Consider the following 20003-nt stretch of genomic DNA (forward strand, 5'->3'; position numbering starts at 1 on the left):
AGTGTGCCATTTTAAGTGTCGGCATTCTCTATGAGCCGAGATGTACCAGGCTCTTTCTGTTTCTGCTGCAAGTAGAGCATGAGAGAGAATGGAGAAATTTGCAGATTTCTCTCCCACATGGCCAAAGTCGACTTTACTGCTGTGGATTTGGACCTAGGACGAGATTTATGGCCCTCTTAAGAGTTCCTTGAAAAAAAATTTCCGCCCAGTCAAATTCTTCCCTTCTTTTGCGACTGAAATTTCACCAATTAAAGATTGATAGTCACATAAATTAGTTTAATAGAATTGATGTATTCAGGTGTTTCCACCTATTCCTCAAATCCCACATCCTGCTATTCATACCTAAATGGTATTGTTTGGCCCTAAGAGAATGGAAATTTTATGAGAAAAGAGGGAGGCAATTTCATACTTAACATAGCGTTAAGTATTAAAAAAGATTGGCTGTGGGGGACTCACTGTGCCCTGAAGTATTCTTGGCAGACAAAATATAAATTTATTAACATAGTAATGAAAAAACTCACCAACTTAAATTTCCGATAATCTCAATTAGGATTCTGACTAGATGTAGAGAAATTTATTTTACTCATTTTCTTATTTCTCACTGAGCCAAAAAGTAACGCCCTTTGTTAGGATAAAGTATAGACCACCCAGATAGAGCTAGACCTGGTCCCCACCCCATTCTGCAAAGAGAGCCTGCTTCTCAGAATTTCAAATATGAGATGGAACATTAGCTCAACTGTTAATTAGTTCCTGAAGTTGAGGGTACTGCCTTTGTCTTTCTTTAATAATACCTGATGAGTTTCATTTTATATAGGAATCTTATAAAGAAAATGCAATTAATAGTAGAGACTGAGTGAATCAAAACTTCATCTGATGTTTGCTAAAATCAAGCTTTAGCAGAATCTGTATGTGTACCCAAACTGGCAAATAGATATGGTATGATTCTGGGATTAACTGTAACACATTGTATCATGACTTCCTTGTATCAACTCTGTTCTTACCCGAAGCTGACCTAATGTCCACCTTGTAACATGTCCTATCTAAAAAACAACGTCAAGGCTTTGATGGAGAAAAAAGAGGAAAGGATTATATTGCATACCTTGAAATCCCTAAAATTCCTCTTTTAATTTCTCTCTCCTTCTCCAAAGTTCCTTTCCCCTTGGAATTGCCACGCGATTTTTTCTCGTTGCCAGGGTTTTTATCGTTTTACCTGTTACGCAGCGTCCTTCTCCACTCCCACCTTGCTCCTCTCTCCAGCCACGATTGCTCTAATCTTCCTTTCATCCTTCTGGCTCTTTCCTCCATGACACCTCTTGTTATCCCTGTTGTTAGGTAAGTTAATTTGCAATTCTCTCAGTTTCCCAAAGTTTCACACAAATATCTCCCCCACCTCGGTAAAGCAGCAATCATTCAGAGGTATCTACTCTACCTTTTTTTTTTTGTCTGCCAGAGAGGGTTGCTTTTTTCCTGTTACATAACCCTCCTTCACTGGTGCTTAGCTGGGCCTGAGCAAAATGTCTGCAATCCTTCCTTTAAGGAGCCTGTGGTCTAATTTGGGTAAAGAAAAACCATAAGGGGTACAGTGGTTCTAATGGTGGTTCAAAGAGCTAAGCATTTAACTGGCTCATGACTTCAGGGAAGGTACCTCAAAGGCAGAGATGATTTCAGAGAAGAGACCATTCGATAAGCGGAGTAGGAACTAAAACTTGAGTAGGGATCAGCAATACAGATATGGGAAATGGCGATAATTCTCGCTGATAGTGGATGATGTGCTTGGAAAGCCTGGCTGTGGGCAAACTGTGAAGGACCTCAGCAGCTAATAAGAAGTTTGAACTTTAATAGCAATGGGGAGCCAATGATAGCTGTTGAACAGGCAAATAACATAATGCATGAATTTCCAAAGACGCATCTAAAGAATTGCAAAATGAGTAGGAGGAGGAGAGAGTCTGGAAGCAGAGAGATAGAAGGAGCCATTGTGATACTGCAGAAAGGACCTAAGATGTTTAAATCATTTCTGACTTTGGTATTTGTTTTTTCTTCACTGAAAGTGGAGAAGATTGATTTGCTGTTTTCTTTCAAACTGATTTAGAGCTCACAAATGTTGGCTTCCTGTTTGGACAGATGTGGTGGTTCATTTATTAACATCTCCTTGAAGTTCAGTCATTCACTTGGAAAGAAGTTTTTGAAGATTCACATTCCCTCGAAATAAAAAAGGATAACATTGCTGTATTTCTAGAATAGTATTTCGAAAGTGAATGAATGACTTAAATAGTATATGCCAAATCTATAAAAAGTATAACCTATTATTTTGTTGTCAACAGCTTAATCGGGTTTTCTATTAAGAGACAATATCCGGGAAAGTGTTTCTGGGAATATTAGAAAATTAAATGAACAATCTTTCCCCTTTATTAAAATGTTACAAATACCATGTCACACTATTATGTCTACGTAAGTCCCCTAAGAGTAGTAAAATATTTAATGTGCACGCTGCTTCTCCAGTATCAGAGGCTCTGATACTCTGGGGGATTGTTCATTAGATTAACTTTTTCTTGCTATCGTCGTGAATGAAAGCCATCGTAAAATAAACTTTGTTAAACTTAAAACATTTCTCATAAAATTTATTATTCATTGTTAGACGTGAACATATTTTAAGAAAATAAAATCTTCCATGTGACAGTGAACTGCTGATTTGAATTTCTCACATTCCATACAGGATATTCCATAAATCAGATTCTCTTCATTGATGCAGGGGTTTAACTGCTCTCTCTTACAGCCACAGAACCACCATTTTGTCTTAACTTTCCAAAGAGAAGCTATGGATGCTAAAAATTAACCAGGAATTATAAAATTCTCCTTTTGGTGTCTAATATTCTAAGTTTTCTTCTGAACTATTTTATTTTCTCTCCCAAGTTATAAACATAAAGGTACCTTTCTCTATTTGGTTTTTCCTTTTTTGAGAGTTCTGTCTTCATCTATATTTGCATTAGCTTAAATATTTTCATAACAGTTCTATATTTAGGTTGGGTCAGAGCAAAATTATTTATTTCAATTAGTTTCAAACCCTGTGTATACCATGAAAATGTAGAATTATGTAATTTTCATCTGTTATTTTATAGATGGTGAGGAAAGTAAAGTAATGGAAATTTGTGAAGTCTCAATACTTAGGGCACGTGAAAGAGAAGAGATGGAATTCTCAGAAGCCAAGGAGTTCTTGTAATAATATACAATATAATGACAGTGCTATTATTATTATTACTAAATTTTATTATGAAAAATTTCAAACTTGCACAAAACTAGAGACTAATAATATAAACTCTCCAGTTTCAATAATAATCAACACTTGTCCCTCACTTTTTTTTTTTTCCTCTGCTTAAGTGTTTTAAAACAAATCTCAAGCCTCATTTCACTTTAAATAACAGTTGTCGTCTCTCCAACATGTCGCTGGCTCCCAGTGTCTGGAGTCTCTGTGTCTGAGTGCTTCCCCTGAGACTGTGAGGAGCTTTTGGGCTCTTGCATGGGGAAGGCTGGAGGTGCCAAGGGATCTACAAGGTGAGGCACAGTCCCTAATCAATGACACGAGGAAGCTGCCATGTAACAACCCCGCTTCCTCAAACTCTCTGAGAGTTAATTCTTAGGTTTGCGTTTCGGACTATTTCCTAGGTTGTTTATCAGTGTTCCATTTATTGGCTTCCTTCCCTTCTTCCTATCAATATTATCCACACTTCCCAAATGAGCTTCTTGCACTCCAGCTTTATCTTATTTATTGCCTCTGGAGTAACCCTAAGACATTTGGGACAGGAAAGAGTCCTAGGAAGCAGGTCTCTTCACCAAGATTCTGGATCACTAACTGTTAGATGGCAAAAGAGCTCTACTTCTGATGGGAAATGGCATGGTGATAACCCATTCTGGATTTGCCTGATTGCTTCCTCGTGTTTCATCCACCTTGTTCCTGTAATATCCTGTATTTACTCTAAAGCGGTACTTAGCTCTAAAGTAGTGGATCTAAACTCGGATGATTTGACCCCTATGGGACATTAGACCATATCTGCTGATAGTTTTGAATACCACAACTTGAAGAGGGGTGTGTTACTGGTATCTCGTATGTAGGGGCTGGGGATGCTGCTAAATATACATCCTACAATGCAGCTTCCACGCAAAGAATAATTTGGCCCCAAATGTCAATAGTGCCAAGATAGAGAAATCCTGATCTAGCGACCTGGTTAGATCCTGGCTGTTCTTTTCTTTTTTTTTTCTTTCTTTTCCCTTGCATCCTGATCTCCTTGCCCCCGTTGGTAACTATTTTTATGAGTTTTTAATTTGTTTCCACTGTTTCTTTTAAAAAATTTAAGCAAATGTGGATAAATATTTCTTTATTCCATTTCTTACCCTAAATGTAGCATAATGCAAACACTCTGTACTGTGTCTTTTTTGCTTAATAAATTCTAGATATACCTCCCTATGAATACATAGAGATCTGTCCCATTCACTTTAGAGTTGCCTACCACCAAACGTATGGATATACCATCATTTATTCAACCCGTCTACTATTGGTAGGTACGTGGGTAGTTTCCAAATTTTTACCTTTACAAATAACAATACAGTGAATAGCTTTGTGCATGCATCATTTCTAATTTTGTCATTGCATGACTTAGAAGAAACCTCTGAGTCAAAAAGTAAATTTATATGTGATTTTGCAAGCTAGTGTCAAATTGCCCCCCATGGGACTTGTGCCATTTTGCTTTTCCAATGGGGAAATTATTTGTAATTCACAGTACAAAACAAGTGCTTCTATGATGAAAGCTGTACAATAAAAGAAGTCGTCTTTGTCTTCCTTATGTGCTTTCCTGTCAATTCAGGTTTATGTAGATGCCATTGTTAGTCAATTTAATTTGACTTTTTGAGGAATCCCAGCATCTCTTTCAACCCTTAACTGCTTTCTTGGCTATTAGAACCCTGCCTTTGGGGGACCCGCCAATCCCTATCTTCTACTCCCTCATTCTGAACTACTGTTTACTGTTAAAAAGTACAATAAAATCGTAAGAGCGAACTACAGACTCATGTATTCTTATTAAAGCTTTAACACTGATTTTGTTCTAAAATATTATTTTATCAGATTTTTTTTTTTAAAATATCATCCTTTACTCTTATCATTTACTCAGATGACTTGAGTTCAATTTCTGGCTCTGACACTTAAGAGCCATGTCATTCTGGGCAAGTTACTGCCCCTCTCTCTGCTCCTCGGTGTCATGTGACAGGCTCCTTGCCTGTCATGTGAGAATAATAATAGTAGATGTCTCATAGGGATTTTGTGAAGAATAGAATAAACAACGTATGTAGAGCACTTAAAGGGGTGCCAGACATATTAAGCACTCAATAAATGATTAATTTTGTTGTCATTGTTATTGATGCCAATTATAATATTAGGAGATCCAGTCCATTTGAACAATCCTTCTTGGGTCTCTGCTAATGTTCTAAATGTAGTGGAAGGTATTTGAGTCCAGAAGGAAAAGTATAATTTTTAAAAGTTACAAAATCCAGGGCTTAATTTTGACTACTGGTCACTGTTAGCTTTTTTTTTTTTTTTTTTTTAACTTGTATTTACTTCTTTCCTTCCTGCCCAAAGAAATAGTGATATTAAGAGTTTTCATTTTCTTGCTTAGAGGAATTATCTGAATTTTTAGGCTCTTAGGAGATGCCTCAAAGGGTTTTAAAATATTAATCCAATGCTCAGACTCTTCGCCTAGGAATAGTTCTATTTTCTATCTATGTCATAAGAGAGTGCTCAGAAAAGAAAAGATGAAAATAGCCTATATCTGAAAAAACATTTGGGCAACTCGCCTGGGATTAGTTAAAAACAAGTATGGTTTATTGGTGAAATGTCTCAGTTTTCTGTTAGACTTGGGAAGGCAGCTTGGTTCTCTAGGCTTAATGTTAATGGTCTGATACTCACCGGGTTCATTGATCCAAATATTCATGTTACTTCCAAAATAAAGCTTTTTAATGCTCACAGCTGGATTCACTGTTTGTATAATATTTTATTTACAATAAAATACGTTTTATTGTTATTTGTATCATGGTTATTTTCATGACCTCCTTCACCACGGCTGCTATAAAAATGCTGCATTGTCGATTTTACTTGGAACCATTTTTCTTTTGGATTTATTAATTAGTCAATAAGCACTAATTTATTAATGTATTTAAAAAAATATTTATGGAGCCCTGTGTGCCCGGCTTCGTGATATCAGTGTCTCCAAGCCTAAACTTTGCAATGCTTTTTCTCATCTCCTTCCTTTTCCTCCATTGATCCCTTGATCTCTTGGGTCCTCTGCTCACCTGTAAGAATCACCTCACTGCTGTTCCACCCCAGGGCTCGCTTTCCCTCTCTACTTCTCTGTTTCTCTCAGTCTCTTTGGGTTTTTCCAAGGTTTGTCCTCAGCTCCCTTCTCTGTTTTCTTATGGATATCATTTATTAGTAAGGCTCACCATCTTGCCTCAAGGAAGACGAAGGACTAAGTATACAGTTCTTATACTTCCTTATTACTTATCATTATAGTGTGAACATTTGGCAATGCCATTAAATATTCTTCATAAATATAATTTGTAGTAGCTGCATAGTACTTCCGTGAACCATTATAAAAAGTCCCTGCCAGAATTCAGTTCCAGGAAAAATGTCTAGAAATGAATTTTGGGGGAGGCAGTATAATACAGCAAAAATTACTCTGGGAAGGGTATTGTATCAAAATGACAGACTAAACACAGGCACCTACCTCCGACTCCTCTATATCCCTAGAAATGACAGAAAAAAAAATGTCCTTTTTTTTTTTATTTTTAAAAGCCGAGTCATAATAACCCCGGAAAATAGAGAGATTGCCATTGGAAGAGAGCAGAATACAGAATCCCTTAGAGACAGAAAACAAGACTGGCCGTGTGCAGGGCTGCTGAAACAGATCGGAGCAATTTTGATAGCCCGATGCAATCTCAAAGGCAGTTGTTTAAGCACAGGCAGGTGAGCTGTCCTGTACTATTTTTTCCTTGCACGAGGCAGTGTGCAGAAGAGTAGTTTGCATCAAGTGTGAAGCAGTAAGTAGAAGGTAGAGGTAAAGTCTGTTGATGGCTGGTGACAGTGGAGATGAAATGTAAACAGATTTGGGATAAATTTTGGAGCCTATTGAATTAGTGATAGTATGTGTGTGTGTGTGTGTGTGTGTGTGTGTGTGCACACACGCAGGCTAAATTAGCTTAGCCTTCCTGTATAACAATATTACCAGAAGCTGAGGGGTTTAAAACAGCACGTATTTATTATCCCAGTTTCTGTGAGTCAGGCTTCAGAGCACAGCTTTGCTGGGGTCTGTGTTTCAGGATCTCATCTGAAAGCTGCAAACAGGGTGACTCCTGGGGCTGCAGTCTCATCTCCAGGCTCTAGTGGGGAAGGATTTACTTTCAAATTCACATGGTGGTTGGCAAACTTCAATTCCTTGAAGGCTCTTGGATTGAAGCCCTCAGTCTCTGTTGTTGGCTGCTGGCTGGGTGCTGACTCCAGTTTCCTGCCATGTGGGGTGTCCACAACATGGTACTCGCTTTGTCAAAACTGGAAAGGGAGACATTCTGTCAGCAAGGCAGATGCTACTCTTATGTAATGTATTCACATAAGTGACATCCTGTCATTGTCATCATTTTCTATTTAATAGAATCAAGTCACAGGCTCCACACACACACACCCAGGAAAAGTGTTTCTCGAGAGTGTGGACATCAAGAAGTAGGGGTCATGGAGGCCACCTTAGGTCTGTCCAGCATAGGAGGTAAGGTGCAGAAAAGAAATCTAAAAAAAAATATTTTTGAGTAATTGGATGGAATCAAGTCTTATAAGGGACAGACTTCTTGATTTTAGGTTCAACAATATCAATGCAATGTTGGATATGTCACTTTCTTCCCTGAATCTAACTTTCCTCATGTATAAAATAAAAAAAGGAGTTGGATTAATGTTTCTTCCAGTCTAACTATACTTAAGATAACGAAAGCTTTCACAGCTTATGTCTGTGTATGAGAATGACGTCCACAAAGACACCCACCGACCTGAGAAGGGTGTGTAATGTGAACGTGGAATACAACTCTGACCTTTCCAACCATCGAGACTTTGGGTCATTTGCTAGAGCACCAAAAACTAGCTTTTCCTTACTGAGATGTTCTGCAAGAAAATAACAAAGCGATCTGATGTACTTTATAAATCGAAGTCCTTTAAACTATTAAAAACATCAAAGGCAGTGTGACAGAGTAGTTAGAAGCATGGCTTTGGAGCTAGATTGGATGGATTTGGAGCTTGATCCTACTGATTTTAATTATGTGACATTGGGAAATCTACTTAAACTCTCTGGCCTCAGTTTTTTTTATTAAAAAAATCATAATACCCACATCATACGATCGTTATAAAAATTAAATTAACACTTGCTAAGTGTTTGGAAAAATGCACAGTAAGCTCTCCAGCTACATATATTGGTAAACTATATAGATGAATAGTACATGTAAAGTGTTTAGAACAAAACCTAGCACAGTGTAAGCCCTCCATGAATATTTATTATTACTAATATTTAAAATAAAAAAATATTGAATGACAATCAAATTCTTGGGTGAGAATTTTCTCTGGGAAAGTCTAAAAGGAGACAGGAAAATAAAAACAAGCAAAAGAGAGCGAGAGAAAAAAATTTAAATGAATTTATTAAAATCTGGGCGTAACACACTCATAGGCCAGCGCAGGGAAGCTGCTTGGTCACATTGCTGTCACCTCTCTTTCTAGTCACTTGTCTCTTGAGAAAAGAAATAGAGCACAGGGGAATGGAAAAGACAAACTAAGGTTTTTTCCTTCAGTTACCTCTATCACCCAAAGTGAAAGGAACTAGACCACCCGCGACTGATGCCAAACCTGCCTGTCACTGAGAAGGAAGCAGCTCAGGGCTATTTGTTTGCACTGTCAAGCAAAGACAAATTCCTTGAAATCTCATGAAAGACTCACCTGGAATTTATCAGGTCATTTATTCACGAGAATCACTGAGATACTCATTCAAAATATAGATGTTCAGAATTTCATGGTGATGGTCAGAGAGGAGAGCTCTGGGAATCTGAATTTCAAACATGTTCTTTAGGGAAGTTCTGCCTGCTTACCATTGGTGGACCAGTCCTAAAGTTCAAACTGAATAACTGAGTTCTACTGCCACCTCGTGGCCACAGTTCCAAATTACAGGTTCTAATGTCAGCGTGGTGGCATCAGCAGTTGAAATTTTCAAGTAACCATCCAATAGTCACGATTAAATGGGAGCAGTCACCTCAGCCCTCTCCTGCTCACGGACATCTTTTTGAGTTTCCTGGATTAGCTGATGTAGAATTGGTAAAATTTGGACCCTTGAAAACATAACCTCTCATAATCTTAATTCATCCTTTTTGTTAAAAACCGAATTTGAAAATAGACCTTATCTTTTGATTCTCTTCAACTATAAACTCTCATAACAAGCGATCAGTTCATAGAATAAAATAAACTATATCCACTTATGAAAAATGATTGGTAGGAAGCTCTCCTGTCAGAGAAGCTGAGAGAGGTAGAATCTTAACAAAGAGACAGATGTCTGACTGGAGTAATTAATTTTGCCTGTTGGGCTCTGTGATTTTTCATCAAGTGGGGAATAAGCAAAAGGAATTGGTATCCGGAAAGTTTTATTTTTCTCCTTTCAGAGAATCCAGATGCTTATTCACCTATAGAAAAGATTCTTTTTTGAACATTTGAATTGGAATAGACGTAGCTTTGCTGAGCTCAACTTCTTCCTGGTTTACCTTTGTAATGAGAAATGGCCATACAGAGCAAAATGGGAGCAGAAGTAAGTGCTACATTCTTAAATATAACTGGTATTTCATAATGAATCATGGCATCCAGCTTGTTTTACTAGGAGTCGATAAGAAACAAGCATGGTATAACATGACTTTGAAATAAGGCATCATTCCATTCAGCCCCAGTGTGCCAAGTCCACAACAAGACAGCTTGGCAATGTTCAAGATCGTTAACACCCAAAGATTGTATGTTCTCCATGAAAAAGAAAATACCTGCTAACAAGAAGAAAGCTCATAAATGAAATATATGAAAATTACTAGTTGGATATTCACAGCCATCTTATAATTTGGTGTTCTTGCAGCTTCTGCAAAAAGATGTGACGAATTTGTGTAGCAACGCTTTAAGAATTAAAAAAAAAACAAAACATTGAGGTGAAATTTACATAACATAGAAGGAACCATTTTAAAGTGAACGATTGAACAGTATTTAATACATTCACATTTTGCAACCACCAGCTCTAGTTCCCAATCATTTGTAGTGGAGATATTTTTACTATAAAAGAAACTTTATACTCATTAAGCAGTGAGAATATCAGTGCTTTTGAATGACATATGAAGAGGATTTCAAGAAGCTGAGGAAGTGTTTACATTGTTGCCAAAGCTTTTTAGTCTAGCTATGTCAGTTGGGGGAGTTTATAATCAGAGGATTTAGAGCCTCATATGATGCATTCAGAATAGTAGTTAAACTATGGGAACCCTGATGAAAGAATTCAATTGTGTGTCAGGGATGGCCACTGGCTTTGATGATATGGCACATTCCTTTGCTCACAGAAAAGCCAGCAAAAATGTGGGCAAAGAGTCTGTGGGTTCCTTTATGTGCATTTTATTAGCAAATAATATAGCTATTTATGCAAATTAATGGGACTATGTCTAGGCAAGTGTGTCATGCCCACCAGCGTGAGGTATAAAAAGCCCTGTGCAGGAGGAGGCCTTCATTCCCACTTGGGTCACTTGCTCTTCGCGATCTGTCCAAACCCTTCTCCACTCCTGCCACCATGACTCGTTTCTTCTGCTGCGGAAGCTACTTCCCAGGCTATCCTTGCTACGGAACCAACTTCCACAGGACCTTCCGAGCCACCCCCCTGAACTGCGTCGTGCCCCTGGGCTCTCCCCTGAACTATGGTTATGGATGCAATGGCTACGGCTCCCTGGGCTACAGCTTCGGGGGTAGCAACGCCAGCAACCTGTGCTGCGGCTATGGCGGCAGCTGCTGCAGGCCGTGGGGCTCTGGCTCTGGCTTTGGCTACAGCACCTACTGAAGAAGCAACGGCGCCAGGAGACTATAGGACTCTCAATCAATCCTCTGTGCACAGAGCCACCTGAAGAACAACGACCGTCTTCCTGCTTACGGATGTGCTTGGGAGATACATCTTCCGTCTTCTTGCTGACTTCTTACTGAGATCCTGGTCCTTAATGATGCTGACGAACAAGTCACCCAGGCGTCAGATGCTGGACTGATACTTATTTACAGTCGAAGAAAGCGAGACGTATTTCTCCGACATACCTGAATTTTAGCAGCGAAGTAGTTTGCTTCTTACGGTGGTTCTGCTCATGTATTATTAAATTCCATACCAACATCAATGTGTGACAAATTGGGTGTGGGTTGGAAGGGGTTCTGCTGTCAGTCTCTTAATAAATATATTTATTCAGCATGAATATTTTCGTTCTTGTTGTTTCTTTTACTATGCTTTTGTGCTTTCGAATTCATCAACCAGTTTCAACCTGTAATCGTTGACTTTAACCAGATCTGACTTCAGACTGTACATAAGGATAAGGTGATGCCTAACATTTTGTCCTTTTATGTTGAATTTTCAATTTAAAAAAATTTTAAAACCTTCTAAATTTCATTCGAATACATTGCAATTATTAGTGCTTCTCTATACTGATTACAAACAGGAACATTTCTTAGCTATTGAATGCTAAAAACATTTCTTTCCTACTTTCATTAATGACACAATTCCACTTGGGTTCTTTTCCCATTTCATATTGTTCACAAAACTCAGATCTAGAGAGATTTGAACTCCACAGATTGTTGGAAGAATTTCAACTAAATGGACTTAGTTATAAATCTCTGTTTTTAGGGGTTTCTAAGATTTGGTCAATAAAGCAAAGCCAACAGCTAGAATCACAGTTTTCTTTCCTTTTTTGATAGATGTGTTTTATTTTTCTCACCTTCTTCACCTCTGATTATATACATAGAGCCATATTAAAAACGAATCTTTTATTCTATAGATGCCATCAAAAACACTTAAAATGTTAAATGGTCTGGACATAGAAAACACTTCTTGTCTTGCTGACTAAGAAATCTCTTCTTTATCAAAGCAAAACGCTTTATGTTAGAATTAAAGCTCATTCATTCATATATTAAGGATTTATTGCACCCCTGCCCATCTCAGAGAAAACGCTCAGTAATTGTTCATTGACTTAACTTGATAACACTCTGCTTTATGGATGTGAAAGACTGTATAGTTCAAAGTAAAGTTCATTCATGTATATATGAAGTATCATTGGGCTCTGGCCACTATTTTAAGAAACTAGGGCATGCAAAAACCTGTGACAGAGACTCTGGCTTGAGAAGCTAAGTATCTTCATTCAACAGACACTCACCAACTCACCAAGTGGCTACAACACTTAACATTGTCCTAAAGTTTGGAGACAGAGAGATAAATAAAACACAATCTTTGCCCTCAAAAGTTAAATACGTTTTATTCAATATTTAAAGGACATTTAATAGTCATCTAGTTTATGCCAATTAATGTGTCATAAATGATTATCCAAAGATAGATATTCCTTATTCATTGCCTTCAAGGACTCAAAATAAGAGATGTAATATACATATATATGATTTATGAAATAAGATACACATACATATGATCCCATTTACCCTAAGAACAAGTAAAGTATGATTATTGCAATGAGGACACTTAATATTGTTGTAATCTTATTGCCTGATCTACGTTGCATACTTTAATCTTGTCAATTATCCCAACAACATCTGTCATAGTTATTTTTCTCTGTGGTCCATATATGCATAGTATAAAGTGTGGGGACTTGCATAGAAGGGGCATTTGGGTATGTAAACATGACCTTGAGAGGGTTGAGTTACCTATCAGGACGAATGCGACTGTGCAAAAGGGAAAGCTAAGAAGGCTATCTGAAGACAAAGGCTGTTACCCCTGATGAAGACCCGACACATGGGTAGGATGGCCTATTTGTGGGGAGATCCAGGGCCATCAAGTGCTGGGATCTCTACCAACCACCCGAGTCTAGATTCTGTCATCATGGCTAACATTTGCTTTCTGTTCTAAAGCCATAATTGTTTTTGTTGTCAATTAGATCATCTTTTTATTCTGAAATAATTTCAAATGGGCATAAAAGTTGCTCTAATAGTGCAAAGAAATCCTGCATGCCCAATTTATTAAATGTTTACATTCCCCCCTTTATTTTTATATATTATATATGCAACACTATCTATGTAGTAGCGTCATACATATGTATATAGTATTTGCATATTGTCAAATCCACTTCAGAATAAACTGAAGATATCATGCCCATTTAAGAGCAACCACAAGATAGTTATGAAAATTAGAAAATTTCATACTGATGTAATACTGATGTAACACTATTCTCTAATCCCAATAATGTCCCTGTAGTTGTTTCCAGGGACAAGATCTCATCCAGTATCATGTATGTCTCTCATCCAGTATCATGTATGTGTCTCTAGTGTCTTTTAATCTAAATCAGTTCCTTAGCCTTTCTCTTTCTTGACCTCATCCAGTTCGAAGAATGTAGCCAATTATTTTACAGAATGTCCCTTGATTTGGGTTCATCTGACTTTCCTCATGATTGAATTCATATTGAGCATTTTTTTGGTAGAAATGCCATAGCAAGGATGCTGTGTCCTTCTCGGTGCATCATATCAGGCAGTACATTGTGCTGGTTTATGCAAATTTGGTTAGTGTTAACTTTGAGCACTTGATGAAAGTGGTGGTTTTCAAGTTTCTTCATTGTGAAATTGCTATTTCTGTCTTTATAGTTAATAATTGTGTTGTGTTTTGATACTTTGACACTATATAAATATCTTACTCTTTATCAAATTTTCACCCACTAATTTTAGGATCCACTCACAATTTTCTAATTTCATAAATTCTTCTACATTTATTAGTTGCCATTCTATTGTAAAAATAACTTCTTTTCCTCATCTATTTTTTGTGTGCACATTTATGTATATCAGTATTTAAATCAACATGGGCTTGTGGATTCTTATTTTCCTCAATATGTTATATCCATTAATATTATTAATTTTGATGTTCGAATTGTCCCAGATTTGGACAGTGGGAAGGAACATCTTCATGCTGGGTCATATGTCCTTTAGAAGTAGCTATTTAATCGATTTCTTACTTTCTGGCTCAATAAGGTATTTCAGGCTTACCTTGAACATCTCTTCTTCAATCATGGGATCTGTGATTTCTTCCAGGAGCCCTAAATCCCTTAAGTGAAGACTGGTATTTAGAAACTAAGATATGGGTTCTAAATATGCTCATTGCTATAGTATCACTGCTTTATATGCTCATTTCTATCCTACCATATGACGTAACAATCATTGCTATGATTGTCAATAGTCCTTTCGCATTTAATACTGACATGCTAAGAAGCCAAACAGGAGTTCTATGTATGGGGGAAATGTTGATTGACAGGGCAGACTTCACTTTAGGGTAAGAGAAGGGCTGGGGACCTTTAGGCTGTGGGGAAGCCCCCAGGTACCAGAGTGTAACATTCATTTGCTCTAAAGTTCAAGTGACTACACCAGTTGCCCTAGTTGCCCCTGTTCTTCAAATAGATTTTTATTTAGCCACCATATCGCTGTCTCAGCCCCAATCCTGGTGTTATTCTTGGTGTCGTGAGTCCTGCTTCTGTCAATTCTGAAGGGAAGCTGGGCTTACTCGTTGCTCATAGCCCCCTCCTCTCATCGTTTCTGCCGCGGCTTCCTCCCCCTTTCTCTTCTCCCTCCGTTGTCTTTTCATCAGCCAGCAATTTAGTTAATCTCTCTTCAGTTGGTATCATCCCCACAATTCTCTCTGCTACTGTTGGCTTCTACCTTTCACTATAATTTAATGGGTTCTGGGGAGGGGGAGGGAAAAAATTTGCTTGGTCCTTCTGCCATCTTGAACTTAAAAAAAAATAAATATTTTAAAGAGGAACAGGGAGAGATTAAGTAGAACAATAACGTGTCTTCTCTTGTAGTAGCTGTGTGACACGTACACTGGTAATTTCACTATTTGTTTGCCTAACGGTTTATTTTGAGGTAGGTTTTATTTTTCTATCATATCACCGAAGAGGACACCATTATTGAAATGTTAAATAATTTGCTTGAGGCTATAGCATTTTATTTGTACAGAAAAATGCCAAGATATAGCTAGCCAAGAACACTCTGACTATAAATCCACCACTCTACTCTAAAACAAGTTACATAGCACTTTTAAAAGTTATGGAACTCTTTCCTGGAAATATCTCTGCTTAATGTCACCTCCTATGCCGTTAGTAATTATATCATATATTTACATAGTGATCTACAGTTTACAACATTCTTTCATAGAATTTCCACAAACTACATGGCTTAAAACAACATACATTTATTCTCTTACAGTTTTGGAGGTCAGTTCAAAATGAGTTTCACTGGGCTCAAATCAAGGCGTTGGTAGGATTGTACTCGTTAAAGAGTCTCTAGAGGAGAATCCACTTCCTTGACTCTTCCAGACTCTAGAGGCTGCCCCAATTCTCTGGATTGTGTCTCCTTCCTTCATCTGCAAAGACTGCAGCATAGCGTCTCCAAATCTCGCTCCCTGATTCTGACTCAACCTTCTGCCTTCTTCTTTCACTTTAAGTATCCTTTGATTACACTGGATAATCTCCCCGCCGTAAAGCCAGTGGGTTAGCAACCTTAATTTCCCCTTGCCATGTCATATGACATATCCACAAGTTCTGAAGCTTAGGATTGTGACGTCTTTTGTGGGGGGAAGGAAGTGGGTCTAATTCTGTGATTGGGCGTTTTAACAATTTTTTTTTGTTTTGGAAGATGGGACAAAGCTAAAGCTGTTATTGATACAGAGCAGTCACTGATGACAGAGTTTAGTCATTTTTGTGGTTTGTATAGTGTTCTTTTCATCTGTTCTCAGATTCGATTACACGTGGTCTTGTTTCTGCCTCACTCCATCATTGTCACAGACTGACCTCGTCTGATTGGATGTTCTGGAGATTGTGTACGGGATGCAAGGGATGCTCTGGCCTGCCATTCATGCTGTCAGCGCTGTTTATCCTTTTTGCCATCGTTAATCGACAGGTCTCCCTCCCTCACTATAGCTTCTATGCTATAAGTTCCTTTAGGACAAGCACCAAGCTTTATTCAATGTTATTGCACCAGTGCTGTATCCCAAACTCCTGATCAATATTTGTTGAATGGATAGAATTATTTAAAACCTAAGAGAAAAGCCTACTCCCTTGCTACTTAAAATATGGCCGGCAAACAAAAACATTGGCATCACTGGGAGCATGTTCGAATGCAGAATCTTGGGCTCCTCCTTACTAAATTATACTCTGACAAAACTCTCAGGTGGTTTGTGTGCACATAAAGTTTGAGCATCAGCCCAGTGCTGTTGATTCTTATGCCAAAGGAAGGAGAGGGGGAGCTATATCTCACTCTTGATTTTTAAAGTGTTGATGAAATGGTGTTATTTTCAGCAAAAAAAAAGAGAAAAGGTTTTTTAAAAATTGTTTTCCTTATACTTTTATTCTATTTTTTATTGCTATTTACAGGAAAACCAGTTTGTGTTTTTTCATTTCCATTGAGGATAGAAGGAAAGCACTTAAAATTGTAGTGGGGGAGATTTCTATTAGATAAATGGAAATATTTCTTGCTTCTGAATCCTGCCAGGCAGAGATGTCTCAGAATCTTCTATAAAACTCTTGAATGCACTGATTATAGTTGTTTCTAAAAATACCCTGTTATTTCTCAGACACCAATTCCTTTTCAGTGACTTTCCTCTGAGGCTTCTGCCATTGTCTTTGACAATGATATTTGCACTACTGTGTCCTGTTCTTTTTTCTTCCCTTTTTGATCATCCTCCCCTCTTAGTAATCTTCTTTACAAGTATGCCTCATTATGTCCATTTTGAAGCTTCTATGTCCAAGGCACGCAGTGGCAACTTCGCAGAATTTTCAAGACTTTCCTAACGAACAACCTAAATTTTAAAACAATGAAATCTGGAAGACACAGGTCCTAATTTTTAAATTTAAATTTATTTATTTTTATGTTCATAGTCAGCAAAGACTTTGAAGACAGGATGCTTTTGGTAGGTTGAGCTCGCCCTCTTTTGTTATATGAAACATCCCTTTTGAGGTCGTCAGGAGGACATGACCTCAGGCCTTCCAAAGGGCAGTTAAAGAGTAAATAATTTGAAGTGTCACCCTTCCACTTGGCGAAAACATCTGTCTTTGCACTGAGGTAGCACGAGAGACCATCAGGTCTTATTCTTTACCCTTGCAACTGACTCAGCTTGCAGGTTGGAACTGTGCTTTCAATTTATAGACATTTTCGGTGTCTGGTTCTAACTCTCTCTTTGTGTCACGAGAAGTAAACCTCAGCTCCTCCATGTTGCCTCACCAAGAATACAGGGTAGATTCTAAAAATAACTTTCATATCAACCAATGATGAAAAGCTTGCGGCAGAAAACACACCTTCCTTGGAATTACTTTTTCATGTTGGCTGTGAAACACACATGAGGTGACTCTGACAAGAATCAGTGAGCCTGTTATGCATCCAGGCATCACGGTGGCGTCATATTATTTTTTTAAGAAAACCACATGGGTTCTACATCAAATAGTCGACTTCAGTAATTAGGTGCTTGCTTTGATAATTAACCAAGTCACCTCACAAATGTGGCTTAGCCCAAGGAGTGCTGAGAAAGCAAGTTATTGAAATCGTGTCTTACATTAGTCCCAAGACTTGGTCAGCAAGTTTTATTTCTGTCATGTGATGCTTTTGGAGTATAGTGCCTGGCAATCATAATTGAATGCGCGTGCTCTTGACTTTAGACCAGCACTTTTCTGACCTTGGCTCTACTGCCATTTAGGGCTAGATAGAGTTGTGTGTGTGGGCAGGTTGTCCTATGTATTATAGGATGTTTGTTGCATCCCTGGCCTGTACCCATTAGATGACAAACAGCATCTCCCCAGTCATGACCAACAAAAATGTCTCCAGATATTGCCAAATGTCCCCTGGTGGGCAAAATTGCCCATGATATAATAAATCACATCAACTCTGGTTATTAAGCCTGGCTAAGAAGACGTCTCCTTTCCTTCAGGATTTTAAACTCATCTCATTTTAAGTTGTATGTTTCATTTAAGAGGAGGCCTTTTCAGATAGTTTACCACAGAACAAAGCAGATTTCTCAAGGTGTGATCAAAGCATCACCTTTATTGGAATCCTTGGGCTGCTTGTATAAAATGCAGATTCCTTGGCCCCTCCCCAGACCCAGTGAATCAGAATCTGAACCTCAGAAATATGCACTTTAAACAAGTATACAGAACAATTCTTGCACAGACTAAAGCTTTGAAACTATAATGGGGGAACCTCTTGTAGCGATTTCAACATTTCTGTGATTCCATAGCTGCCTTTTGTCTTTTAAGGAATGGCTATTGAGAGCTCACTAGTGTGTCTTAGCAGAGGTGGGTATACAATGAGCCAAAGAGTTCTCTGGATACCATGCTTAACTGGTATCTGGAGTTGCACGATTAACTGACCGACTTCCAATGAGAGAGGGCTGAATTGTAATCTTGGCTCATCAGTGATTTTGGTGTTAGACTCATCATGGTTAAGGTGATGAGACCTGGGAAGTCAATACACTTCATTCGAATAACTGGGAACCCAGAAAATTGATTTGTTCAAATCTCACAGTAAGTGAGTGGCCAAGTTAGGTTTAGAATATTTATCCATTCATTCATTTATTCATTCATTGATTCAGTTATTATTTATTGAAAACCTACATTATGCTCAGTAGGCACCGAGGAAACAAGACTGATGAAAAGCATCGTTTTCGATCTCATAGACACAGGCATGTTAGTGAGGCTGGAACCAAACACATACGTAACGGTGGAAGGATAACTGTGAAAAGTGCTATAAATGTGAGGGCGCTGGGGGCCTGCCCTGAGGCTGTAGGTGGACTTTAGCTAATGGGAGCGGGGCGGAAAGACCTCCCAGGGGAAGTGATTGAACTGGTATCTGTAGGTTGGTGAGCATGGAGGAGAAGAGGAGAAAGCTCATTTCATGCAGAGCAAACAGGATATGGCGAGACTTGAGAGTGAGAAGAAGCATGATTCATTTGGAGAGCTAAATGTCAATGGAGCTTAAGCAGACTGAGTTGAGGGCTTCTGGGTCAGTTGAAAGATTAAAAAAATTCTATCCCACAAGCAATGAGAAGCTATTGGAATGATTTTAACTTGTGTGTTTGTGTGCGTGTATGTGTCTGTGTGAGCGTGTGTGTGTGTGTATCATAACCAGATCTGTGTTTTGTAAACACTTTGGATGTGGGGAATCAGATGGTAAGGAGGGAAATGTCACTTGATTAGTTTTGAGGCCACTGTGGCGGTGTAGGTATATAAATCAGTAGCTTGGATTAGATAGCATAGCAGACTGGGTAAGAAGACTCTCTAGATTGTCCACTCTGAATCTCTGCAACCTGTAAATGTATTATTACCTTACGTGGAAAAAGGGACTTGGCAGAAGTTGTTAAAGATCTTGATGTGGGGAGATTGTCCTGGATCACTCAGGCGGGCCCAGTGTCATCACAAGGATCCTTCTGAGAGGAAGACAGGAGGGTCCAAGTCAGTAGTAGGAGATATGATGACAGAAGCAAGAGATTGGAATGATGCTAGGAAGTGGCCACAGGCCAAAGAATGCTGGCCACCTCTAGAAGCTGAAAAAGGCCAGAAAACAGATTGTTCCTTCGAAGCCTGCCGAAGGAACCAGCCACACTGACACCCTGATTTCAGACTTCCGACCTCTGGAATATTAAGGTAATTGGCATTGTTTAAAGTTACCAAGTTTGTGGTTGTTTATAGCATGAGGAAACAGT

General features: G+C 38.4%; 1 protein-coding gene across 1 annotated transcript; it reads left to right on the forward strand.

Moving 5' to 3' along the window:
* The first annotated feature begins 10842 nt into the window (after window positions 1–10842).
* LOC105301264 (keratin-associated protein 7-1) lies at window positions 10843–11201 on the forward strand. The gene has a single exon (XM_011373846.1). The coding sequence runs from the start codon at window positions 10869–10871 to the stop codon at window positions 11130–11132; it is 264 nt and encodes an 87-aa protein (XP_011372148.1). The 5' UTR covers window positions 10843–10868; the 3' UTR covers window positions 11133–11201.
* Window positions 11202–20003: the final 8802 nt, after the last annotated feature.

This window comes from Pteropus vampyrus, unplaced genomic scaffold (genome assembly GCF_000151845.1).
Source record: "Pteropus vampyrus isolate Shadow unplaced genomic scaffold, Pvam_2.0 Scaffold233, whole genome shotgun sequence".
NCBI classification, from domain to species: domain Eukaryota; kingdom Metazoa; phylum Chordata; class Mammalia; order Chiroptera; family Pteropodidae; genus Pteropus; species Pteropus vampyrus.

Coding starts and splice junctions, on each gene's coding strand:
- LOC105301264 (XM_011373846.1), top strand. CDS start 10,869: ATGACTCGTTTCTTCTGCTGCGGAAGCTACTTCCCAGGCTATCCTTGC.